The 27,103-nt window shown below is 39.5% G+C and overlaps 1 protein-coding gene across 1 annotated transcript in view; it reads left to right on the forward strand.

Annotated features, from left to right (window-relative positions):
* The window catches only part of LOC103464064 (cytosolic carboxypeptidase 6), a 311,033-nt gene that overhangs the window by 269,315 nt on the left and 14,615 nt on the right, over positions 1 to 27,103 (forward strand). The window contains exons 7-10 of the mRNA XM_008407873.1: positions 5,199 to 5,288; positions 6,429 to 6,543; positions 9,514 to 9,625; positions 23,182 to 23,334. Coding sequence (XP_008406095.1) covers positions 5,199 to 5,288; positions 6,429 to 6,543; positions 9,514 to 9,625; positions 23,182 to 23,334 — 470 coding nt within the window. The remainder of the gene's footprint in view (positions 1 to 5,198; positions 5,289 to 6,428; positions 6,544 to 9,513; positions 9,626 to 23,181; positions 23,335 to 27,103) is intronic.

Consider the following 27,103-nt stretch of genomic DNA (forward strand, 5'->3'; position numbering starts at 1 on the left):
GTATTTTTCTTTTTTTTTATTCACCAGCATTTTCCTTCACCGACATAATTTACATATTTATCTGAGCTGATCTGAGTTTGACATACTTTATTTTATTTTTTTTCTTACCCCCACTTCCTGGCAAGCGGCAGGAGAATGAGCTGCACTGCGCCGTGCGGCGCGGCGCATGACTTTGGCAGGTGAGAAAAATGCTGAGGGAGCACTTTGATTTGGAGGTGTGGGCATAAATTTTGCTTCTTGCTGCTTTCACTCACTCATTGTCACCCACCACCTCCCGCTCCCCGCCCCAGCTTCCATCAGTTTTTACATGCACACTCATTCATATATTTATTTTCCCTTAACAGTGTGTTGAGCTGTTCTGACGGCACTCAGAAGATGTGAGCTGTTCTGATCAGCAAGGAGGCAGTGAAGAACTCGCATCACAATGCGCTTAATAAAATGAAGGAACAGAAGGAGTGTAGCATAAACTCCAGGAGGAAATGACAGCATCTCCTGGACATGAAGTCACACTGTGGTATAAGGATTAACTATATTGGCTTTTATTGTCTTCAATGTTAGGAAAAGCCATGAGTAAAGCACTAAAATGCAAGTTAAATTATATTAGATTATGGTATTTGATTAATTGGGGTGTGTTGTAGAACAACTGGAAAGAGTTTCGATAAACCCTACAAAAGAGTTATGATTTACTACATTTACTTCATGATAAGGGAAGTGCCCAGGAGGTGAAGCCTCTCTAAGATCAATTTTAAAAAGTACTAGTGTGTACCATAGAAAAGCCTGTGGTGTGTTGTTGCATTTTATTAAGAGGATTTTCAAACTTTAGGTTTTAGATTGAATAAATAACTTTATTGATGCAATGGAATCACAGAGAAAAGGGATCTCAGTAATGGATAATTAGATGTGGAGTGAGCCTCTGTCGGCTGCGGTACTCATGAAAATTCTGCATTGGGTTTCATAAGCAGTAACATGTTCCTAAGCTTATTTATTTAACAAAAGTTCTGTCTTAACATGAACTTATTTCATCTCCTCCATTAGTGACTTTTCATACTACTGCAGTTCTACTTCCAAACATTAAGACTTGCTGTATAAAAAATACACCCCTACACAGGAGGAGTGGTAGCATGAGAACAGTCCTGCAGGAAGTACATTCTTCGTGCACAAACCAAAATATAGCACAATCACTGTTTTTATTACGTTTCCTCATTTACTAATTCACTACATAACAGTTTTTCCTTTCTATTTTATTTTCCTTTATGCTCTTATTTTAGAGTTATAAATCCACTGGCTCAGAATGAGAAGAATAAAAAGCTGCTGAACCCTGTGTAGTGCTCAAAATACTAACTGGGAACTTTATTAAAAACACAATAATTGTACAAGGTCAAAGCCTAATTTGCCTTGAGAACTGCCTTAATTCTCAGAACATAGATTCAACAAGGGTTCAGAAACATCCCTCAGAGTGTTCAGCCATATTGACCTGAGGGCGTCACCTAAGTTGGTGGAGATTTGCTGAGAAACCTCCATTCCTTCACATGAAGAGAGGAGCTCTGCTGGATTGAGATCTGTTGGCTGTGGAGGCAAATGAGTTAATAACCTCAGTGAAGAAAACTTGACACTGCTACCACCATGTTTGACTGTCAGCGTGATGGTTTGGTAGTGAATGCTCTGTTACTTTTAGGTCATACACACAATGTTTCCTTTTTGTCTCGTCAGTCCACAAAATATTTTCCTAAAAGTCTTGGATCGCATTGGATATCTCCCATTTTGCCAAATATTTTTTGTATTGTTTAAATCATAACCAAGGCAGAGAGATCTGCACATGTCATCCTGGGTTGTTTGTATGAGCTCTTGGTTTAATAGTCAATGTGCCGTTGCAGTAATTTCTCCTAGGAGGTTCTCCACTGCTGCATGTTTTTGGATTATGGCTCTCACTTTCCCTGGCGTCCCAAAGTTTTACGGTTTTGTAACATCTCTAGACTAAAAGATGCTAATGTTGTTTCTGTTTTAAATTATTTTTTTTTAGAGGTTTTGCTTTTTCTTTTCACATCTTTCAGCCATCAAAGAGATCCTATATAAATCATTTATTGTATCTGCATGTTGGGTAATAATCAGGTCTGGTTTTAGCTTGTAAAATCGAGCTCATCTTCCTTACAAATGTAGCTTAAGTCATGATTTAACAAGGGAAGCAATTGCTTCTTCCCATAGGGCCATTTGGAATGGATATTTTATACATACCGGCTTTGGTGAGTCGAGTGGTAAATTCTTACCTGAGGCTATTTTTATTAAGTAATATTCCTGTTTGGGTCGACTTCAGCTTTTCTCCTTAAACACTGTTTTCATGAGCTGTTTCTGTCTTTTATATATTTTTTGCTTTATATACTCCTCTGTAAGACACAACAGACCAACAGGTCTTTGTTCTTTTTTTTTTTTACATTTCTGTGCAACAACAGAAAGGTTTCTTTCTTTCTTTCCTTCCTTCTTTCTTTTCTCTTCCTTTTATTTCTTTCACCATCAGTAGGCAAATTAATTTAGGTTATTTTTTTATTGTGAGGGCTCTTTTGAGTTTCTCATATGTTTTTCTCCAGTCTTCCTTGAGTTTATATCATTTTAAAAATAAATGTGATTTTTTTTCTATCTGTTAGGTGACAAAATGTGTGTTTTATCTAGCTGACAAGACAGTGATGCTGGTTTGACATTTAGCTTGGTGCACTTGGAAAGCATTTATTGTTGAAGGGTTGTTGTTTACTGCTCCTGTTCTCTTACAACAATTTCTGAAAACTGTCAAGAAAAAGCCTGTAGATTTTGGGGATTGGTGTTGAAAGATTTCCTTCAGTCTTATTCCTTACCTTGTCTATTTCTTTTTTCTTACTTGCTCTTTTTCTGTCAACCTCTCTTTCTCTTTCTCTTTAATGCCCCAGYTCTTGATCTTCACTGCCACCTTGGGGTCAGGAGATGCTGCTGCATCACTTTGCCCTTGATGCTCAGCTGTAACTTGACCCCAACCTTTTCTTGTGAAATGCCACCATCACCTGAGTCAAAATGATTATTTTTGTCTTTCATTACCTTCACTCCATCTATAGTTGTTGTTTTCTGCAGGTTCCCTGAGGATGCTGTGGGGAGCCTGCATGGAATAGTTGGACTTAATTTTGTGCTACAATGCTTGGCTGCTCAGCAAAGCAGAGATACAGGCACATAAACACAACAACTGCTTGGGGAGCATTTGTTAGCACTCTGAGGAGACATACTCACACAGACACACGGAGCGATGTGGGATAAAGCGTGCATCCTTTGTAAACTCCAAGAGCCTGCTGGAAGAGATAGTTTTGATGAAGCAGCAAGGGCACACTAAGGCTGAGACTAAATGTAGCATGGCCATGATGGCTGGATTCCCAAAGAAGTCGGGACCTTGGCAGCTTCCCCTGCTCCAGCTTCCTGGTTTAACTAAGGGATATGTGTGTCTGTCCGTTTACTGCTTTCCTCTGCTTGCTGTGCATGTCGCTTCTATGTTCTTGTTCCTCGGGTCTGTGTGGTAGCCTCCGCTTTAAGGCCAAGACAGAATTTCTGCAAGATGAAACCTCACAGTCACTGCACTGCCTGCATTCAGTCAAGATGCAAGCGTTCACATTTACAACAACCATCCTGCTCCGCCCCACAGAGACTCCTGAATGGCAAACCCATTTGTCTCTGTGAAGGGCAGAAAGAGGAAAAAGCAAAATAAAATCTTTGGCGGAGCACTTTAATGGAACAAAGCAATTTTTTTTTTTTTTACAACTCCTAACTACTTAAACAGACTCAAATGCACACGTTGCTCTGGGGTTAAATTGGAATTAAGGAGAAGGAAAGGAGCATAGCCTGTTGCTAATTAGCATTTTCTCTGCTCAGCAGAAGAGAGCGAAGGGATCGATAAGATATTAAGTTTGTGTATAGCAATGAGGTGCACAATCACTTTCATCTATTAGCAACAGCAGATTAGAAGGAAAACACTGGCAAAAGAAAAACACAACAACAAAACTTTGACCTCTTCGGATTTCAACTGGACTTGCGATGCAATGGATGGACGCTGCTTGTTTAGCCTGTCTGCAGTGCTGCTTTTAAATATTTTTTGGGGAATTATCTTCAAACTGTAAACTAAACCATGAGTGATTAATCTGGTAGTTTAATATTTGCAATATCTTGTGGTCTTTGATCCCAACTTCTGAGAGAAAATCTTCTGAAATTCTCTGTTTCAACTTAAAACTCTTCCTGATCTGTAAGGTCATCATAGGCCAACACAGAGACACAAAAAAACTCTTCTCCTGCAAACTTCAGAGCTGCCTTTTTCATTGGTGGCATAGATTAAAAAATGACTTGGTGGCTGTAGATTTGCAGGTAGTTTTAATGAGAATCTCTGTTTCCTCCACGTCCTAAAGAGATATTGGATTGACATGTGGATTAACGCTGCCATAATAACAGAGCCAGTCTGAGAAGAGTTGAGCTTTTTAACATGACGCATAATCATGTTGGAAGTAGCCATCAAAAGATTGGTGCACTGTGGTCTTAAAGCTGCAGTATGTAACTTTTATTAAAAAAAATCAAAGTCACTATGTGACTGTGATTGAGCTCCTCTGCCTCCTCCTTGTGATTTCCATTTGCAGAAATGCATCACTCCCAGTCAGAGACAACCAATCAGAGCCAGTGTACATTTTTTGATCCTTCCTAAACATTACACCGTTTGAATTTACCTTTAAAAAAGGGAAAACAAATAGGGACCAAGAAAGGAGATGAGAAGGGAAGGAAACAGGGAGAGCGTCTGTCCATCATTCTCTGTAAAGTCAAAGGCCAGAGAGAAATTCTTAGCCAGGCATGAAGCTTTCTCTCTCTCCCAGCTCACACCTGTTGCTGCCTCATCCTGACCCCTGTAGATGTATAATTCACCATGACTTTTGAATATTCTGTGCAGAGTGTTGGTTTGATGTTTGATTCATGCGCTCCAGTGTGAAAGCAGACATCCGAGTCTGAGGGTTCTGACCCACCCCTTTAATTAAAGTACAATATGGTAGACATATTAATATGACAAATTGCCCTACCCCGAGCTGCTTCATCTTCATGCATTGACAAAACCATCTCTTTCCATTTTTTTATGCCCCTATTTGCTTTTACCTTACTTCAAACCTGCCTCTGCAGAGTCTGAATTCACTTTTTGCTGTTTTTTTCCCCCCCAGAAAATGTGAGGTCAGAGAAGGAGAAGAAGCTGGTTTTTCTCACTGCTCGTGTTCACCCCGGAGAGTCTCCGGCCTCTTTTGTCTGCCAAGGTAAAATAATAATTTCATTTGGTTGTCACTTTTATTTGATTGGTTCAAACTTAGCTGTGCTTCACCACATGGTTTGTTACTGTGCATATTCTAAATTGTATCATCATTATTAACTAATTAATTAATTAGATTTTGAACTTTCTTTCTAAGACGTGAATCCCAAATTGTAAGTTTACATTACAATTGTGGGCTTATTGTGCATTGTATTTATAATGCACAAATAAATACATTAGATGAACTGCTTGCAACTATTTCTATATTTGTTTCTCAGGCATTATTAGATGGTGAGACTAGTAAATGCAACATTGCAGCCAAATGTGATTCAGGTTGTAGCTAAAAATCCGTACGTTTGGCTCCTTTGGTTTTTAAGATGCATTAAGAGCACACACACATTTACACAAATGTGTGTAAATGTACCTGTTTTACCTGTAGTACATTCATTTAACAAATGAATGTATATTTTTTTCTAAAAGGAAAAGTTATTTCAGTATTTCAGCAAAGTTAAATATTTACTGAGTGCAAAAGAAAGATGAACTCTATGTCCAGTGATGTAGCAACATCATTTCAGGATGTTTAACCACCCCAGATGAATGAAAGTTTCATTCTTAATACCTAATCGAGGGCGATCACTCTAATAAACCACGAGGAATATCAAAGTCACACAAAAAGTATCTGGTATCCTCTTCTGTCCATTCATCTATCCTTCCTTCTTTCCATCCATCAATCCCTGTCCATTTTTCCAGGTTCAGATTAAAGACTGGTCAATGTCAAAATATTTGTAGTAAACTCAATGAACCTCTTCGTTTATACTATTAAATAGCCCAAAAGGCTTCATCCATCCATTCTGTGCTCCCTGCTATCTGTTTGTGTGTGTGAGGCTCATTATGAATTAGATGATTTGGCTTTAAGCCCACTGCATGCTGTCTGTTTTTCCACCGTCGTCAGCTCCATTCCATTTGCATCGATTTAGGCTTGACGTCTCCCGTTCCTCCCCTGATTCTGATGATGCCCCCTCACCGTCCTTTCTTTTTTCTTTTGTTTCTCAAAACTCAATTAACTGCGAAGCTCGCCCCTGGTTTTTTTTCCTCCCCCTGCTGTTTTGCGTATGTGTCTGTGTGAATTTATATCCGTGTGCAATAGGTGTCATTGACTTCCTGGTGAGCCATCATCCAGTTGCCCAAGTCCTCCGTGATCACGTGATCTTCAAGATAGTCCCCATGCTGAATCCTGATGGAGTCTATCTGGGAAACTACAGGTACAAATTAATGCAAAATTGAGCATTTTATATGTACTCTTTTGTTTATATCATGCAATTTTCATTTTATCTCTTTGACTATACTTTTAAGAAGCCTAATAAATTCATATAGCCACAAGCACTGCATTTGATTGGAGAAGGCATTTGGCTTCAGGGCTGTTATTTCTGCCAGCTCTCTGTCCATCCTCTCCTTCTCTCTGTCTTTAACACTGTTGCCGCTGCTCTGTGGGTATCCTCCTCTCCTCGGTTTTCCTCTCTTCTCTTTCCCGTCCTCATAATTGCCTTTTACTTAATAGGCTCAGCCCCCAGAATACTAATGCTCTCCGAGATAGGAATCAGCAGCAGCATTCTCCCACTGTGTTTGTGAATGCCATCTAGTGGTAATAAGCCACCACTGCTTTAGAAATGCATCCGCCAGGTTGGCCGCAGCTTAAAGACAATTTACATTAGCTTGTTTTTAACTCTGAGTGGTGATAAGCTTCTTATTGACAGAATGTCAATTGTGACAGTCACCTCCTCACCAATCACACGTGCCAATTTATGGACAATTGCATGCTTCCTTGCCCTCACAGAGAAATATAGCATCCCAAGCAGTCATCTCTGCAGGAAACAGCAGAGAGCAGACTGGAACATGCAGAGCAAATAATCAATGGCAGTTACCCCAGGATGAGTATCCTGTTCATGGCTGGCTGCTCTGCTGTTTCAGGGTAACACTAACACCTGCGTTATTACTGGCAACTTAGGTAAATGTCAAAGATCCAAAAGACAACGAGCCGGGCAGATCAGGGTGCATCCCTGCATGTCAGCTTCCCAATAAAGAAGCTAAAGGTGGCTGTAGGCAGCGTGTGTTTGACCTCATCACTGCCTACCGCTAGGCCAGACTATTACACGTTATAGGAGGTTTGTTCGGACCTTTTCTAGACTCTTTATGCTCCTGCTGTTTAGTGCCTCCAGATTGTTGCCTGAAGCAATGTCTCATTTGAGATGAAGTCACTTTTATAACATCTCTGAAATATTTGGCTGATTAGGATGTTGGCCATTATTGGTAGGCAGGGCAGGTAATTTTAGGTAATCTAATTCTATTTCTCAAGAAAAATCCCTAGTTTTCTAATTACACACTAGATAATTAATGAGTAGTTTAAAAGGTTAAATTGGTCCTCTGTGTTTGCAAGTTTTCTTTTCTTGAAAAGTTGTTCCAGTGTTAGGCCCAGGCTGGTCCAAAAACCAGGTCTGAATTGGTTGTGTAAGAACCAGTTTGGGTTTCCACATCCTCAGAGAAAACCCAGTCTTGTTTTTATACTACTTATAACTTCTACGTTTGACACTCACTATGTTGTATTCTTTGCCGTAAGAATTTAAATGACAGTTTTCTCATCGTCTCTGCTAAATGTGTTGAATCCTGGGTTTAAATATGAGGAGGTAGATGAATTTATTGTGTTTGTGAAAGTACTTACCTATTTTAACTGGCGTTTCTGACAATTTGTCTGTAAAAAGAATCTCTAAACAAATGACAAACAGATTTTAAGCAGGATGTATAAACACCAGTTGGCAATGTTAAAACACTCTGTTGTGAACTTCACTATTACCTGCTGTGTGTAGCACATTATAGCTGATTGAAATCTAATAAATAGATATTTCAGTAAGCAGGTTTAGTCTTCTTGATTTATATTCATTGCAAACAGACATCCAACTAATGGGAAAAAAATGAAATTCATCATGTCCTTCTCAACCACTAAGTAATCATCTGGCTATATCTCCTGTCTGGGCAGTGGAGCAACTTAGTTGCAGTTTCTTAATGACTTTAAGAATAAAAAAATATCCAGCTACGTTCAAACAAAGGTCACTACTGTCAGAGATTGACTTTGGGGCAAACAGAAAGAGATTTGCTGACGTAATTATTACGGCTTTATTTGTTTCTTGGCTGTGCTGCATACTGCCTACTATCTGCATATTAGTACAAATACATCAAACTATTGGCTGGATGAGTACTTCTGCACAAGACTAAAATAATATCAAGAGTTTGAGGTTTGTGAATTAGTTTTGATATTTTGAGTGAATAGCTTGGTTTCTTTGTTTTTCTATTGCGGGTTTTTTAAGGACATTTTCTGTTTGCCCTTGATTTTGTCTGTAGTAACACAGGGATTTTTTGAAACAGTCCACATGCAGCACGTTTGGTGAAAAGAATGTTTAAAAATTATCTATATTTTGAAAAAAGAAATAATTTTTTTTATGGGATTTTCTGACTCTGTTGGCCCCACACTTTAATTTTTTTGGGGGGTAGTATAAAAGACACTAAATGTAAATGTCTTTGAGTGTCTTAATAAAGTACTATATATGTTTGATGTCACTTCATTTCATTACTCATGTCCCATATCTTACTTTAAATTATAATGTCATTTTTGTTGCTACCTGATGTTGATACATCATTGTTATGACAGACCTTTTCCTGGGAATAACAATACTTTGTGGATGTTTTTTTTTCTTTTAAATGAAACAAAAACTTCCCAAACTTTGGTGAGACTAGTAACTTTTTTTTTTTTGACATCTGTACTAGTTTGATAAGGTCCCCAGTTTTCAGGCCCGTATGCCTGCCTCCAGTCTAAAGACAGTGGGCTTATCTGTACTGAGTTTTCCCCTTCAGTCCGTATATCCTGTGCTTTTTTCCCTGCCATCTTCATCCTGCTGTTCTCTTGATGTTGATCTTGAGATTTTTGCTTTCCTATTGTTTGTAATTTAAATAATAATTTCAGGAAATGTAATCTGCCTTCTTCCTGCTTTGATTTGGGATCTTATTCTTTGGATTTTAGAGCTCATCAAGAATTTATTATTGCAAAAATACCTACCTTTGCTCTAAGCACAATCTATAATCCTGCTGCAGATCTAAAGCTGGTTCATTGGTTATGCGTAATTGTTTATGTCAGTACATCCAAAGATTTTTTTCACTAAATCCATGTGTGTGTGTTCATACAGGTGTTCTCTGATGGGCTTCGACCTGAATCGCCACTGGCAGGACCCGTCTCCGTGGGCGCACCCCACGCTGCACGCGGTTAAACAGCTCATAGTGCAGATGAGCCAGGATCCGGTGAGCATCTTTTCACCAACACACACATCTCTTGTTTTGCGCCCCATGATCCCTGACTACACCAGTGTCTGTTGGTCCCAGGAACGGTTTCCTGTCTCCCTGCTTGGTTCAGCATGTTTCTAAAATCTGTGCGTGGGGCCTGTGAGGAGGAGAGGTTGGGGAGGCTAGTCAGCACCTCCTGAATGTCAGCCACCCTCTCTGGGGCATTCAAAACACATTAGTGAAGCAGGACTTTGCACTTTGAGTCTTAAACTCCACTTTAACTTTTCTCCCTCTAGTTTTAGTCTTTGAGTCAGAGCAATGCTACGCTGGCAGAGCAGGGGGGCTTTTCCCTGTGTGTTCCTGATGTTAATTATAAGCCGAGCGTCAGGTTGGTGGGATTACTGAAGGTCAGTGCGTGTCCTGGGAATGCTCTGCCCTTTTGTACTCTCCTCTAATCCTGATAAGAGAGGGAGCAGGTTGGGGCGGGATGCAGGGCAGGCCAGAGATGTGGCGAGGCGAGGAGCTGGCATCGGGCAGATTAACCTTTTCCCCAGGCGCCGACACACTGATCGATAGACGCTGTCATGGCAGGGTGATCCACTCATGCCTGTCATTCACACACAAACCGACTCACAGTAACACACATGCTGCAGATGAGACAAAAGACACAAACAAATACAGCTACAGTGCAGTGCTAGTGGATAATTCAAAGTGACTTAATTACCTGGCTTTTTTCTCTCTTTTTTATTTTTTTTTTAGCGTCTACACGAGAAATTTAATTAGATTTGTCTATAACTTGTTCTGGAGCAGTGTCCTAGATCAAGATGTGGGCTGACTCTCCATTGGCAATGAGCAGAGATACAGAAATACTCTTCACAGAAAAATAAGTATTACTAAACAAATTTAGGCCAACAAAACTCATCTAGGGACAAAGTTTAGCTGTTTAATAAATGTGTTTTATGAAAACATCTAGCATTGCTGTATACACTTCCAGACACTGAGGGACAGATGTCTATAGTTGATTACTAAATGCTCACAAATCTGTGTTTGCTTCTGCTTTTATTTATAAAGCTTTAAACAAGCGTAGATCTGCTGCTAAATTTACCTCACCAAGCAAATAAATTTGAATGAGGCAGTGGGGATTTTTAAAGAGAATCCTCGCTCGTACTTATCTATATTTAGGTAAATTACAACCCACGATAAAAAACAATCATAGCACTGTGTACTTAAATGTTGTCTCTTGATAAATTAAGCTCCTCGTCACAACAGTATTGTAGCATATTGATCATAAACATAGAAATGTCTGTGGTAGTGGAACATGATAACACCCCCCTCGTTGTGTGAACTCTCTTGACTCCTCAACCACAGATGACAGTATCCAACCTGCTCCCCTGTGTTTGTCCTGCTGCAGTCCCTCTTCTTGTTGACGGTTTCCTTTAATTTTGCAGAGTTAATTTGTTAGCTTAGGCAACCTCTGCCTTTTCCGGTCCTCTCCTTCCACAGCCAGTTAATCCCATCAGACCCATTATTGATGTCCGGGGCCCCCTGATGCCAGTTTCCGTGCCAATTCTGCCGCCACGAGTCCTTGTGCCGGTGTCCCCTCCTTCCCCATTCATAATCATTACACAGTGGAGTGGGCACTGAGCCTAATGAGGTGGACAAGGGTTGTAGGGTTCTGCTGCCACAGAGAAAAAGTTAAGTAGCAGTTGTTTGCACCACCTTGCAGTAGTTTTGCTGCCTCTTGAGCCTTTTTTACATTTCGTGTGACACATCAGCAAACTTCAGTGTATTTTATTGGTGTTTTATGTATGACACACAAAAACAGAGTTGTGTATACTTTTGTAGAGATTTTTTAAAAAAGCATTTAACCCCTTTACTCTGACATCCAAACATAAAATTCAGTGAAACAAATTGCCTTTTGAACACACATAATTAGTAAAAACAACCTCACCCTATGTGTAAATTAATCCCAGAATAAATTAAACAATTTCTGTCTTAGAGACTTTTTAAGAGAACATCAGTGAACAAAAAGCATCATTAAAGACAAGGAAAACACCCCAGGTAGGTAGGGGATAAAGGTATAGAGAAGTTTAAAGCATGATTAGGTCATAAAACAACATCCCACTCTTTGAAGCACCACCCAATCCATCATCTGGAAATTGAATGAGTATGGAACATTTTTTTGTGCAACTTGTTGGCTTGCATACAAAGCACTGTGCGTCAGAAACCACCACTGCACATCACTCTAAGCACACCATCCTCTCAGCAAAGCAGAGAGGGGGCAGCGGAGTTGGAGTTGGTGGGTAAACGAATAGAGATAAAACAGAGCAGTCCTACAGAAGACTTGAGACTGGTGCAGAAGTCCCAACTTTCAACTTTCAACCGACTTGTCAGAGTTGATGATAAAAATGGATGGAGCTAAACTAAACATGGGGAAAACCTGAAAGGAAACCTGAAGGAAGCTGCAAAAGACTAGAGCCCAGAGTAGCGGTCTGAATCTGTGATCTTCAGAGATGCCATCCAACCCAATCTGTCTTGGCTTTAGCTACTTTTGCTTGAAATGTCAAGCTGCTTGAAATGTACACTCAAAAACTTACAGTGGTAACGGTTGTTTTGAAAAATCACTTAAATCCATTTTACGTCTTCCTTCCACTTCCCACTCCTGTTCAGCATTACTGTTTGCCTTTTTGAATAAAGAGGCCAGGAAAAACCAATACCTACTAATATAATCAGGGAAGAGTTTTCATTCACTATAGGTGCCACCACATGTTCCATATTTTTCAGCAAGATTTAGGTCCCAGCTAAAATAAATATCAGTCAAAATGCCTTGCCTTCTCTTTTATTTATTCTTTGGCACAACATGTTATTTAGGGGTGGGGGGGGCAATTTTAGAATATATAATGTACATTATATTAATTAAATTAAAGTTATAGTATAAAGTTGCAGCGAGCCATAAACATAAATCAGCCCCCAAGGCTTTGACAATCTCCTCTTTTTTTTTCCCTTTTACATCTTTAAAGTTCTGCAGGTCTACGCATAAGCATCATAAATCAGAGTCATGTTGCCATCTGTTCCACAAAGGAGCCATTTTCACTCTGAGACCCCATCACGCATTTGAGTGAGAGTCACTTTAGTCTCTCCGAAGTGAATCCCCATCACTGTGGATTCAGCAGCTTTCTTTTTCTGATGGTAAAAGAGCTTTCTTCTCCGGTTCAAGCAATAACTTCCAATTACTGGCTGTGAGCTCTTTGACAAGTGTCATTCGAATCAAAGCTTGTAGCAGAAGCAATCTGTTCTCCATTATATTAATGTCAGAAAATCTTTTTTTTTTTTTTTTTTTTACCAATAATTGTATAGATATGAAATTGTGGCTCAGAATGTTTCCACTTACTAGTTTTAATGCAGATGTTTGACCTAAACAAGAACTGATGGTTTAAATGTATTCCAACATTCCCACTCACCTGGAAATTTTTCATTGACATTTGATAGAAAGAGGTTTTAAGAGTTGCCTGTCAAATAGATTTGGAGTAAAGATTACAATATCAGAAAATTTGATCAAAAGCTACTAGTAAAGTACAGACACACAAAAAGGCAGATTACTAAAAAACAGCCTACGAATGGTTTAACAATGTATTTTAACAAATGTCATTAATTTCTTCTAATCCAGATTAAATAGTTTTGTTTATGTGCCCATTCTTCCACGTTCAACACAAATTCACGACACACACAAACACGCACCCAAACATACACACCAACAATCCCCCAATAAGGTGCCTCTTACCAAAAAGAAACAAAAAGAAACGTCTTGTCCGTGAGGTTATTATCGATTTTTTAATACAACTTTCCAGAATTTTTTTGTCAAAATTGATGTGCTAAGTGTTAGGTCTTGTGATTTACAACAATTGTCAAATCTTTAGAGAAACATATGTGGTGAGATTAGATACACACAGACTAAATATTTACATATTTCTAACTGAGAAACCACTTTCTGATCGATAACAATAAATATAGACCTAACAATCTTACTGTCTTTAAGGTACCATTTGCTCCTTGTTTTCAATACATTGGCTGGTGTATTGCATGGCACCATTACCTGTGTAAAGCTATCGTGCTCTACATGGAAATGCCTATGAAGAACTCAGATTGTAAACTTTTTATCCACCCATCTGGAGAGAAACTTGCTTAAACGGTTTTATAAAAATGCAATCATTTGCCATCTGTAGCTGAACATTGGTCAGCAGGGAAAATGGCTGAAAGAGTCAGTGATGCAAAGAGCTATAATCTGTTCCCAAGCCACCCGTTGTTTGTTTTGAAAAGAGAGAAATGGACAGGGAGAAAAAAAATAGGGAAGGAGTCTGAAGAAACAAATGGACCCATCTTCTTCCTAAAGCACTGTTTTTCCAGCTCATTTATCAAAAGCAGAAGAAGAATTCTTTTTGATTGGCTGATTACCAGAAGCATTCATCACTGGGCAAATGTATCCCCAGCAGTCTGACACTGCCATTTTGGATAATTTGTTAAGGATGACAAAGAGGTCATTGTTTCCTTGGCTTATTTTTGACCTTTTTAATATTAGAAAATTAATTTTCTATGTGGAACAAATATATTAGGTCCTGTCACAGCATCTAGATGGATTTGGTGCCCTGAAATTCTTCCCAATGTCCTTCTTCCATGTCTCCCGCGGTGCTGCCTCACAATCTTCTTCTGCTTTTCTCTCTCTCTTTCTTCTCCTTTTGTCAGATTTGCCTCGTGTGAAAAGCTGACTGACTGTGCATGTTTTTTTATGAATATTTGATTCTCCCTTGGTCACCTGTATTCTCTCTTCACTCTCCATGTGCGTTTAAGTGTTCTCTGGTGTCATCCTACCATTTCTGATCCATTTCTAAAATATACGGCCAATTTCTCCCTGTCACCCCACGTCGTTTCAATCCCTCCATCGGCGCTCTTTATTCTCCCTCTGTTGGAGCCTGAATTGTCTACTTATCACAGAAAGATACAGATGAAACTGTCCCACTTTTCCAGTCTTTTTGCTAGCTTTCTCATCTCATCTCCTTTTAATTGTTCTCAATTATTCAACACAATATTTCAAATTATTATTTCTCTTTCTTGTGACATTTTTATTTTCTGGTGCCTATTCTCTTCCCCCCTTTTTTTCTAGATAGATGTCTTAGCTTATGTTTCTCAAACAGACCTGAAACACAGAGCTGGTTGCGCTTGTTCTGCCTGATTACAAATCACCTCTCTGTCCATAAGCAGACAAATACCACCATTAATTTCAGTGCACTGTGCAGAACGAGGGAGCAAAGAGCAGGAAAAAGTCGGATAAATGTGATGGGAGGGAAAGAGAAAGAGGAGAGTTTTGTCATTAACTCTCATCCATGAAGCAGGTCATGCCATCTGCCATGTCCTGGCACTGGTACATGATTTCAAGGTCATTGTCATGTTGCCCCTGTGGCTTCTCCAACTGATGCTTTGTTTGCTTTACAATGTAAATACACTACTTTTTGCATTTTGAATTTTATTCTGGAAAATAAATCTGTTGCCTGTTCTGGTAGTTCTTGGATAATTTATTTGTAATGCGGTGCCTTGCAAAAGTTTGTGTACACCTTGAACTTTTCCAAATTGTGACATTGGAACCACAATGTCAATAGTATTTTATTGATATATTTTCAATACACTGTTATGCGTAGTAGAATAGAAAGTAGAGCATGATTACGAAATAATGGTAAAATGAGTTTTACAAATAAAAGTCACATTGGAATATTGTGGAAAAAGTGTAAGGGGTGTAAATACCCATGCAATGTGCATAAAGCCGCACAATTCCAGGAGTAATCATTGTAGCAAAAATATTTTTCACAATTATTCTTTCTTTTCCTGTCAGGAAGCGGTGTTTACCGGTGAGTGAAGACGCAGGCAGGACCCAGGATGTAGCGGTAAATGATGAATTTAATGATAAGGACTTCTCAAAAGGAACAACAGGGAGACAGCACGAGGAAACTGATAGCACGGAGAAGGTGACATCAACCAACAAGGAATAGACATTCAGTAGACAAACTATGACAAGCGATAGACAAGGACCCGACGAAGAATACAGACAACAGGGGAGACTAAATACACACGGGGCAATCACGGGAACGAGACACACCTGGGAGACAATCAACGGGGAAAGACGCAGAGACAGGACCAACAGGGAACAGAATCACACAGAAACTAGAAAATAAACACATAGAACCACGGATCATGACATTTCCATCATCTTCTGTGAGCTTCACCATCTTTGTCACTAAAATTCATAACAGGTGCACCGAGAGAAGTGAGAATCATTTATCTGGCCAAATATGTTATTGCCTTCCAGGGTGTAAATGCATGACAGATGAAATATAATAGATTACCAAATATGGCATCCAGACAATATTGTGTAGCTCTACTGATATGCAGCAGCCTCATTCTTTAGTAATATGTTATTGCCACATTATGCTGGAGAAGATGTATCACAGATAAAACAACAGGATTAATCTTTGTTTGGCTGAGAAACAAATGCTGTTGTGAAGCTACAGCATTTTAAGGTCATACTGTTTTTATATTTTATCAAAGAGCCTATTTTTTGACAACTGACCTCTCATTGAGTTTAAGATTTGTGAATCTACCAGTTTTTGTTTAGTTGTGGTGGAATATATACCACACTTTGCCAGGACTATTACATGGAGAAGGTTTTGGGAATACATTGTGACCACACTCCTTATTCGTGACCTCTTTCTTGGGCAGAATGCTTAGTAAGTCCTTTCCCTTGCTTAAAAGGTGACTCCACATTTGGAAACCTCACTCTAGGCACAGTGCAGGGCGTTTTCTTCTCCAAACATATTTTCAATATTTCCAAATTCAATCAGGACTATTCATCAAAGAAAGTAACTTTTGTCCAGTCTTTTGCTCTCCACTCATGTACTTCCTGAAGATTTTCAGTCTGTTCTTGATGTTATTCTTGTGCTGAAGTGGAATTTTATACCCTTCTTGTCACAAAGACTTAGTTCAAAAGTCTTTATTCGCATACAGTCAGATCCTCCCGCTGCCACTGTAGAACGAGCTCTGCTCTGGTGGTAACATGCTACTGTAAGCGCATTGTTCAGGAAAATACTGTCCTGCTGTTTACACTATTGGACATTTTCCAACACTGAGTCCATTTTCCAGGGCAACAATTAGACTGGATGCAGTTCAAATTTTTGTTTAGCATAAGAAGGGTTCTTTTAATAATAAAAAACTTACAAATAAAGTAGGGATCCAGCAATGGGGAATCAGGAACAAACAATGTAAACAAAAATGCAAATTATAATTTTAAAGGAAAAAAGAATAACTAAACACAATGAATTACTAATAAAACTGAACTAGAACATTTCTGAAGAAATTTAAAAGAGGCCCTCCAGTTGGAACTCAGCGTTTTGATCCGACACGAATCGGAAAATTAGCAACAATGCTAAAGTTAACCATAGGAGGTAAAACAATGCACTGCTCTTCCGTGCGTTCTTATGGCAGGCCCCAACTAAAACAGCTAAGAACAGATGGATCTAAAGTAAAACAAAAACAAGCTTGCTGATTGAAATGGGAAAAATACTTTTAACAAGGACGGGTGAGACAGTTCCTCTGGGTCCCCAGGACCCAGAGGAACTGGGTCCTCAGCAAGCAATCCGTTTGATTGCTTGCTGCAGGAATGAGAACAGTGCATCATATTCCTCTGCACTCTGAGTTCTGCTCTGATCAGCTCAAGCTTCATGCAGACTCTTTACACTTTTCTAAACACTCCCACAAAGTCACACAGTCAGCTCTAAATTCCCCACAGAGGAACGGCCGACCATCCAGCAGCCTTCCTGCCTCAGAGTAAAAGAGTGTAAAACACTGGAAACGCACAACCTCTGTAATTAAAAGTCAATTCTGTGCGCTCTCGCAACACAAACTAAACAGTTCCTTTAGCCTCTTCCTGTTTGCATGCTTTGAGCATACATATCCTACAATCCACTCAAAATCAACTCGCACGTCTTGAGATGTCAGGATACTATTGATTTTTGCAACTTATTTTGCACAGAGAAACATATTGAAACAATTCATTAAACAATTCATTAAAAAACAAAATTAACATAAAGAAGAGTTTTAATAACTCAAAGGGAAACTTCCAAAGGGTTGGAGAATGACTGCTCAGATTTTGTTTATAACACCTAACTTTATCAAATAGGACTCTACTTTCTGAAAATGCAAGCTCACAATTCTCTGCACATAATCAGGATTGTTTACATACTTGTTTTAACTTTAGGAATACTTTGGAAAAGAAAGAAATACAAGAAGACAGCCTTATTAGGGCAGATTAGGGAGTATCTCTGTTTATTTTCTCTGAACCAGCTTGGCTTCTGCTCTGGGTCCCGTTGGCTCCGTCAGCTTTGTCTCTCTCAGGTGGAAGGATCATCAGCCTCGAGTCAAAGCAGCCTGGGGAGGTCACACTGAGGCAGGACGGCTGTCGGATGGGCGTCCGTTCCTCTGTTGGGAATTTAGAGCAGAATTTGAAGCAATCTGAAAACTATTCGCTGAGAGATTTCGAAATGCTGGAGTGACTCAAAACAACATGAGTGAATCTAGACCAAGTTATTCCAGCATTTGTTATATCATGTGAGCACAAGTTCTTTCTTCTGTAAATTAGTCTTTATACGGCAAGTAGTATTCGCAATGTGTTTTGTAGGATCTCACAGATCTCACTACCTGGAAGCTGTTCGCTCAAGATTCACTGCTACTGAAATATTCTTGGTAAACGATCCATTTTTGTTGTCATAAATCTCACATTTTGGACCATTTTATGAGCTTTGTCTGGACTAGAAAAATGCATTATCTTGTGTCACCTGGAAAAGCATTTTCAACAGTGAAGTGTTTACATCCATTCGAGAATAAGTACGGTCAAGGTCAGTTTTTGTGTGTTTCTGCCGGCTACAGCAAGAACAATCTTTCTCAAACTCACCCTCTAATTTGCATATTTAAGCAGTTATTGCAGTCAGAGTAGGACCAACTCAATATAAATTATTAAAATGTTCATTTAGCGTAGTGTTGTATCCAAACTCTGTTAGTTTAACATTGTATATTTAACATTGCATGAATAGCAGAGGCAACTCTTTTTTTTTTCCTGAACCAGCAGCAGTCCTCCTTCTTTTCAAAAGGTATGCTGCTGATGCAAAGAGCTTTTTTCAGGGCTCTGTAATCCTGCTTCAATCAGCTACTTTTCCTTTCCGTGTACAGATAAGCCCGCCATTTACAGCCCCCACTGCACTCCCGCACCCGGCTCTAATTAATATGCAGCAGATAAGTACTTGTCTGACAAAATTCATTCGTTTGACCTTCTGGGTTTTACACTAAACTGATTGCCGTCGTTGCAAGTTCACCCCGAGTTGAGAGTTCTCTGGAGTTTCTGCAGCAAGACGGGGCTTTTATTTTTCTCCGAGAGGCTTAATTTGGACACTTGCACTCTCTGCACTTCTATCTCTCCCTCTCCTAAATTGTCTTCTGACTTTCATTCAGTAGTCTCTGTTTCTTAATTGCCCCTAATTGCTTAATTACAATTTCAAATGAACAATTCTGGAGGTCAGAGCGGGTTGTTAATTGAAGCATCAATCACAGTGGTGGGGCCTTCAGAACCGTCTTGGTTTGATTGACAGAGCATTAACTAAGCAATGTAGTAGACTTGGACATGACATTGTCGGGGCTCCATGGCTGTTGCTGCAGATCCTCTGATGTCCTTCAAAGAGACCTTCACAGCGTCACGTGAAAGCTTTCAGGGTTGGGATCAGGATTAGTTTCCAGAAAGTGAAGGCTCAGGTGCCTCACCTTGTATTTTTCAGCTTTTTGTTTAAAGACACAGTCTAACATCCACAAATATAAACTGAGAATAAGAATAAAAACAAAGCTGGGTGGTGAAGTATGTGCCCCAGTGGACATTTTCACAAAAAAGTTTTTAAGAAGATCCCTGCAGGGAAAACTGTCTTCTAGTTTGAATGTTTTTGGGTCAATGATACAATCAGAGGCACAAGAATTTAAATTTTCAGCTGAAGTTGGTAAAAATTCTGTTGGACAAGAAGCTTTTGACAAATTTTGATTCTTTGAAGTTGTGACGCTTTCAGAGTCATGGGTTTAATCCATAGGGCCTGTCAGCCCATCCTTTGCAGCCAAAACTGCTTAAACTCTTCTAAAAAGGTTTTCCACAGATTGTGTTGAACGTATGAACACATCCTTTACCTTTCAGTGGGGTAGCATGAAGGCAGGAGCTAAATAATGTTACTCCTCCTAGTGTGTTCTTTGATCATGTGCCTGGCCACCTTTCTTTAACCCGGCCCTCTGTTGTCGCCTCCGTTTTAACTTTCCCTTACCTCCACCTAAGGGGGAGCCCTGAGTGATTATTAGCCGTGTTGAGATCTTTTGCTCTCCACCCTTTTTTTTCTTTCTCTAATAAACCTGAATTGCTCTACCTGTCTTTCCCATCTTCCTACCTCTTATCTTCTCTTTTTCTGCTCCCTTTCAGTTTCATTCATTTGTTAATTTACCTTTTTGTCTCATGATATTTTTCTCCTCTCTACCTCACATCACCCCTGCTGCTCACTTGGCCGCATTAAGCTTTTCTCCCCTCCTCCTGTTCTCTCTCTCTCTTGCTTTCATTCTCTTTCTCTTTTTGTTTTTCTGTTGTTTCTCCTCACCTAACCACCTCCCAACCCTCTCCTCACCCAACCCCACCTTCTCCGGCTGCTGTTCCTCTCCTCTGGGGCTCCATCCATCAGGTTGTCGGGGGCTGCTAGCGGCCGACTCCCAGCCACCATATTTCACCGCCAGCCAGCCAAGCAGCTGACAGCACAGCCACCGCCAGGAAATTGCTTTGGCTGTGAGCAGAATTTCAAACACAGCCACACTGCGTCGCCTGGGCCGCCCAAGCATCACTTCCCTCTTTCTGTCTCACCCCTGCCAGTCTCTGCGCACACATCTTTGTTTCTTTCTCTCTCTCTCTTTCTTTCTCTCATTTACCCCCCTCTTTCTCTCTCTCTCTGTTTGTCTTCATATACTTATTGCCTCCTTTATCCCTCTCTTCGTCGCCCACCTCCTTTTTCTGTAAGCTCTTCAATTCCTCCTGTGTTACTTCACAAACACACGTAACTACAAGCATATGCATCGTTTTCGCTTTTATCCTTTTTTTTTCTTTTTCTCTCTCTGCTTCCATCCCACTATCTTTTTCTCTCCTTTTCTCTCCTCACATTTCTCCCTCTCCTCCTGTTTATGACCCGCAGGGAACAAGGTGTGGAGCTGAATCTGTAATGAGCGGAGAGGGAAGAAGATAAAAGAGGGAAAGGAAGAAGAGCAAAGGGATAAAACCGGGAGAGAGGCAACACAGTGATAAGATAGAGAGAGCAGGCAAAGGCTAGGAATGCTGGTGGGTGTTAGTCTGTTGCTGAGGGTCAGAAGGTGCGGTGGGGTGTGTTGGTGTGTGAGGTCGTCTCAAAATAATTTAACACATCAATTTTACTAACCTTGACTTGCTTACTTCATTTGATTTTGCGATTGAGGTTAAGGGATATTGGACCAGGAGTAAATGTATGTTCAACACGGTGGCCAAGTCGAACCTTAGATGGAGAAAGGTTAATGTTTAACTCTCTATTTTAGATCTCAGGGTTTCTAAGGCAGACACATTTTTGTACTTTTATGGATGGTTACACATCTGTGATCGAGCAGCAGACCCATAATTTCCTCTGGATTAATAAAGCACCATCTAACCTGACATTTTATTTAATTAGCTCTCTCTGTGGTTAACCCTCTCCCATCCTGGTGTAGTTTCAGACAATGCACTTTATTAAATTATTTACATAAAAAGCAAATGTTGACTGAAGAGGTCTATCTAATTTTGAGGCACACAAAGGCTCTTGAAAGTGTACACACCCCTATTAAAATGCCAGTTTTTGTGATTTAATTAAATGAGATCATGATACAATTTTTTAAAACCCTTTTTTCATACTTAGTGGCATTTATATTGTTTATTTAACTAGAAGGCAAGTAAACCCATTGTAAGAAAATAAATGAAATGAAATGCTTCAACAACCTGGTTGCTTAAGTGTGCACACCCTTAATTTGATACTTGAAGCACGTTATGATTTAATTGTATTATTGTATTTTCTTTGGTAAGCACCTAAAATTAACTGTAGATAATCTGATTAATATTAAATAAAGTTTAGCAGCCCTTGTTGGGATTTATCTGACATTTGTGTCCTTTGGGAAAAGCCGTAGTTTGCAAAGATTACAACATGATGTAGGCATGATGTGTTGCTTTTTGAGGCTGCGTCTTGCTGTCACACGAGTTGAGGCAGGTAGCCATTAATTAACAAAATCCTTTCTGGAAAACCATGCTTTGCATTTATTGTGCCTTTCTTGTTTGTTTGTTTATATTTTTGGTTGATCTGAAACATTTAAGTGCAACAAAAAAGTAGAAACTCAACAAGTCTCTAAAGAGGCAAATACTTTTAGCAGATACAAGAACTTTCATTGACTAAGTTTTAAGCAATTATAAAGTGAAATACAATGGATTATCACAGAAGTACAAATTGTTATTACTGAAATTGCACAACAAATGATAAAATGTTCAACAAAACAAACGGGAGGACAAAAGCAAACATAAGATAGAAGACATTGTAATAAAATTAGTACCTTAATTAGGGCTGTCTTTAGTGACTAAATGAATAAATTATCCGTTTTAACATCACAATGTGTCTGTTTTTTATTTAAATTAGGCTTACGGAAGAGTTAAGGTTTGGTTTGGCTGAAACCCCATATCAAGATCATTTTTGTCCTCATGCTGAGTGATTTTTGCTCCCACAAATATTTAGGACATTTCTTTTCTGGCCATTAAATTTAAGTTGATAATTTGTGTTCTTTCTCTTTCTGTAATTTCTGCAATAATAAAAAAGCTCAAAAATGCTAACTGTGAAAAAAGTAATGCAGAAATCTCAAATCTCAACAGGTGACAGAAAAATATATGAACCTTTTTTAATTAGGTCTAAAAAAACCTAAACCATTTCATTTTTATATCAGTGTAAGTTTGATACTTGTTGCTAATGTGGGTTGCTTTGATTTAAGTTTCTCTTTAGAGTTAGCGTTTGAATTTTTTTTAATCAAAAGGTTGTTAGATCTCACCAAAACCATCTGAGCAGAGTTTACAGTTGAAAATGAGTTCAGGATTAACTAATAAATGACTTTGGTGGATGTCATGATTCTTGGCTGTCCAGATGTGTGTTTGTGTTTGTACCATTTTGCTCTCACCTCTCCAAGCCATGTACTTATTTACGGTTTGCCCTTCAGAAGGGCAGCATGATTGAAGTTATGCCTGGGTGGCTAGCTCCTTTCAGGTAGGGCTCTAATCTCAGTCCACAGTGTCCAGAGTGGTCATAGCTGTCCCACGGGTCAAAGTCTTTCCCAGGGGAAAGAATCTGTTGTGGGCCATTGCTCGTTGATAGAAAACTGTTCCAACTAACCCTCTGCTCTTTTGTCTGTTTCTATTTTCACTTTTTCTCCGTTAGAGCGTTACCTTGGAGTTCTACATCGACGTCCATTCCCACTCCACCATGTTAAATGGCTTCATGTATGGAAATGTGTTTGAGGACGAGGAACGTGTTCATAGACAGGCCGTCTTCCCCCGACTGCTGTGCCAAAATGCGCCGGACTTCTCCTTTGTAAGTCAGACTAACACAGAGACACACAGACACCAGAGTGAGGACTCAGAACCCAGAATTTCTACTACTTTGCTTAACAGCGTGAAATAGTCTTATCTCAGCAAGTCCTGGTGAAGTGGTGTTCGGAGAGGCACTGAACTGCTGCACTCTAAGTGGCAGACACTTGGGAGCATAGTTTGGACTGACTGTCTTTGAAGTGTAGCTGCATGCATCCAAGGTAGGTGTTGATGAGGAGAAAACATTATGCTTCAACAGTGTTAGATTAGAAAACTCCCTCATACAGATAATAAAAGCATTTCTTAAACCTGCAGACGTCCAAACAGGAAGTTCATTTACTGAGGAGGATAAATGAAAAGGTCATACGTCAAGATGTTCACTTTGATCCCAGAACAGAAGTGAGATGGCTGAAAAACCATGTGGAAATAACAATAAATGCAAATTTATACGTACAGATTTGGAAGCAATTAAGAGAACGCTGCACTGAACCCGATTGAAAACCTCCTGGTTATTCCACCAAATATTGATTTCTGAACTCTTCCTGAGTTAAAACATTAGTATTGCTGTTTCTAAATGAATATGAACTTGTTTTCTTTGCATTATGTGAGGTCTGAAAGCACAGAATCTCTTTTGTTATTTTGAACATTTCTCATTTTTTGCAAAGAAATGCTAAACTTTTACTTGGAATTTCAGAGACATGTTGTCAATAGTTCACAGAATAAAAGAACAATATCATTTCACTCAAACATATATATATACTATATACACACACACACACATATATGCGTGTGTATCTCATTTAGATTCCGGTCAGGTGAAGAAAAGGGGCTATGTCATAGGTTTTTCATTTTTAACTTCTCTACTGGCTACCCAGGCATAGGAATACTTGGTTGCTCTGTATTAAAATCATTCTTCAAAGATGCAAACTTCTTCCTGTAACCCTGCTTGAAGAAAAGAAAGTGTCTTCTAAAAACCGGCTTCTGAATTATGTACAGATAAATTACACCTAGCGCAGTTAAACCTTGAAGAATCGAGTATGATTGACGACGTGTACAAAGCCAAGACTTCCAGCTACTTCCATTCACTGTGCTGCTTAACTTTAGACAGAACTTAAAAAGTTTCGTCAACGTTCTTACATCGTTTACGAGATCCACACGTCGACACAATCCCGTCTCAGGCTTGTGAGTTTTTTTTTTCCTGACCTCATAACTTGGTTTTTATAAAGACAAACACCATCAACTGCGAGACCTTCTGCAGACCTTTCCTGATTACATCCAATTAATTCAGTTAAGTTCAGGTAGACTCCAATCACGCCGTAGAAGACTCTCAAGGATCTCTCCTAGCTGTGGGATGCTCCACCACGTAATTGCGAATGTCATAACAAAGACTGTGGACACTTATGTTAATCGAATACTTCACTCCTTCGGTTTTTAATTAATTAACAAAACACTCCAACACCTTTGTCATTTTGTCCTTTCAAAGAACGGTCTGTATGCAGATTAGAAAAAAAAAATCTATGAATGTCAAAAACTCTAAAGGACTTAAACGCTCTCCCAGTTTTCTGTGCAGGAAAGTAGAAGGTCAAACTGCAGTGTTTGACTGTAGAAGTGGACCAGGATGGTTACGATGTCCAGAATCTTGGTTTATATGGATGAAGAATTGTGCAAATCTCTCAGTTTCACATACAGACCCCCTTTTTAAAGAAGGATGCATCTCCCGCTTCCTTCTGCTGAACTTCATTTGCTTAGTGATGTTGACATTTAATAAGAGAGCAACTTGAATATTTAGCACAAACTGATCTTTAGACATCCCAGTTTGTCGATGCAATAAAGAAAACTTTGCTTATTATTCGTGTCTCTACGGTGGGGTTTGTTACGCACAGCAAGCAAAGCTCCTTTTCGAGAGAAGGTCTTTCTGTACCCAGGATGCCTTGTGTGACAGCTGGCCCAGGGGTCATCTCCCTGCCTGCACCATTGTCCCCATGCCCATTCAGCACTACCTTAAAGCCCAGCCCAGCGCAGCAGCAGCAGCACAACACAATCACGGCAAACTCCCACCGGTGGCCAGCGAGTCTGCATTTCAGCAAGTCCACTCTGGCTGCTGTGAATTCACAGTGAATGGAAAGTTTTTCCACACTCCTCCCCTGACGGTGTCAAATTGTGTGTTATAGCTGACACGCTCAGAGCTGAAATAGATTTTTCTCCCACACTTTGCCCATTTACAGCCAGGGTTTGTAATGACATTGTGTAAATCTGCTGAAATGAACTCCCTTTTGCAAGTTGCTCCGAGAGAGAAATCCCAGGACATAAACACATTTTTACTAATGAGACATGCCAGTCAATACTTATCATAGCTGTTATATTTCTTTGCTTTGCGTCGAGCCAATATCTCACAAATAAATATTTTTGACAGTGTCTGTAGGTTTTCTGTGTTTGAAATGCTGTAGGAATATTACATATTGTTTCGTGTAACGCCCTGCTTACAAACCGACTGAGATAGGGCTTTGTGATGGCCACTCTGAAGTATTGACTGTGTTGTCCTTAAGCCACTTTGTAACGAATTAGCTGGAATGATTAGTCATTGTCCGTTTGAGAGATCAATTTGTTCCCAGGCTTTAAATTCCTGACTGATGATTTGAGATGTTTATTATGTGGAAATTGTTTATTTCCACATAATATACAATTCCAAAAATCACTTAGCACACCAAGTTAACGCAATCTGTTTATTTAAACAAACCACGTCTAAGTACACTTTTTGGACATTGATTGAACAAATAGACCTTGGTCTTTGAGATGTGAAAATAAGATAATTTTCAGAAGCTACTTAATATCCCCATAATGCTGAACATTTTATTTATAAGATAGTATTTTAAAAGATCCAATTAGATTAAAATATTTTGTGGAGCCAGAGTATAACATCCATCCATTTTCTTTACACCCTTGTCCCTTAGTGGGGTCGGGAGGGTTGCTGGTGCCTATCTCCAGCTAACGTTCCGGGCGAGAGGCGGGTTCTCCCTGGACAGGTCACCAGTCTGTCGCAGGGCAACACAGAGACACACAGGACAAACAACCATGCAAACACACACTCACACCAATTTGGAGAGGCCAATTAACCTGACAGTCATGTTTTTGGACTGTGGGAGGAAACTGGAGTACCCGGAGAAAACCATGCACAGGGAGAACATGCAAACTCCATGCAGAAAGACCGAGGCCGGGAATCGAACCCAACTGCAGCCTCCAGAGTATAACAGCTGTCTAATATTCAGGTTTATGACCATTTCCGTTGACTACTTTTCAAAGACAGCAGCTGCATCCACTTTTATGTATCATCAATGCATAAAATTGGCACATTAAGTTGAGGTTATAACAATGTTCTTCCTATAAAAGTCTGTTATAGACATGTCATCTGCGATTATATGAACAAATAGAGCATGATTGTCCATTGATCCGGTAATCACTTCTTCCTAAGCATTCAGTGAGTTTATTACATCCATCTGGACTTTCCCAACTTCCCTCTTCTGCAAATGCTTTGCTGTCTATAATTTAAATATTTTGTTCCCTTTCTGACACAATACATTCCTGCAAACTTGTTAGCAAACACTTACCTAATAAAACATCCTGCAGACTCTGAGCAGCATTCTTGGTCTTCCTTGAATCCTCAGATATGCATATATGGCTCATTACCTGCTAAATGTACCCGTGTGTTTGCAAACTGCATGCTAAATTGGCTGTTTGATGACTGGCAGGTGGCATTAGGTTGCTTTTTAGAGCGC

The sequence above is a fragment of the Poecilia reticulata genome, linkage group LG4 (assembly GCF_000633615.1).
Source record: "Poecilia reticulata strain Guanapo linkage group LG4, Guppy_female_1.0+MT, whole genome shotgun sequence".
In the NCBI taxonomy this organism is placed as follows: Eukaryota; Metazoa; Chordata; class Actinopteri; order Cyprinodontiformes; family Poeciliidae; genus Poecilia; species Poecilia reticulata.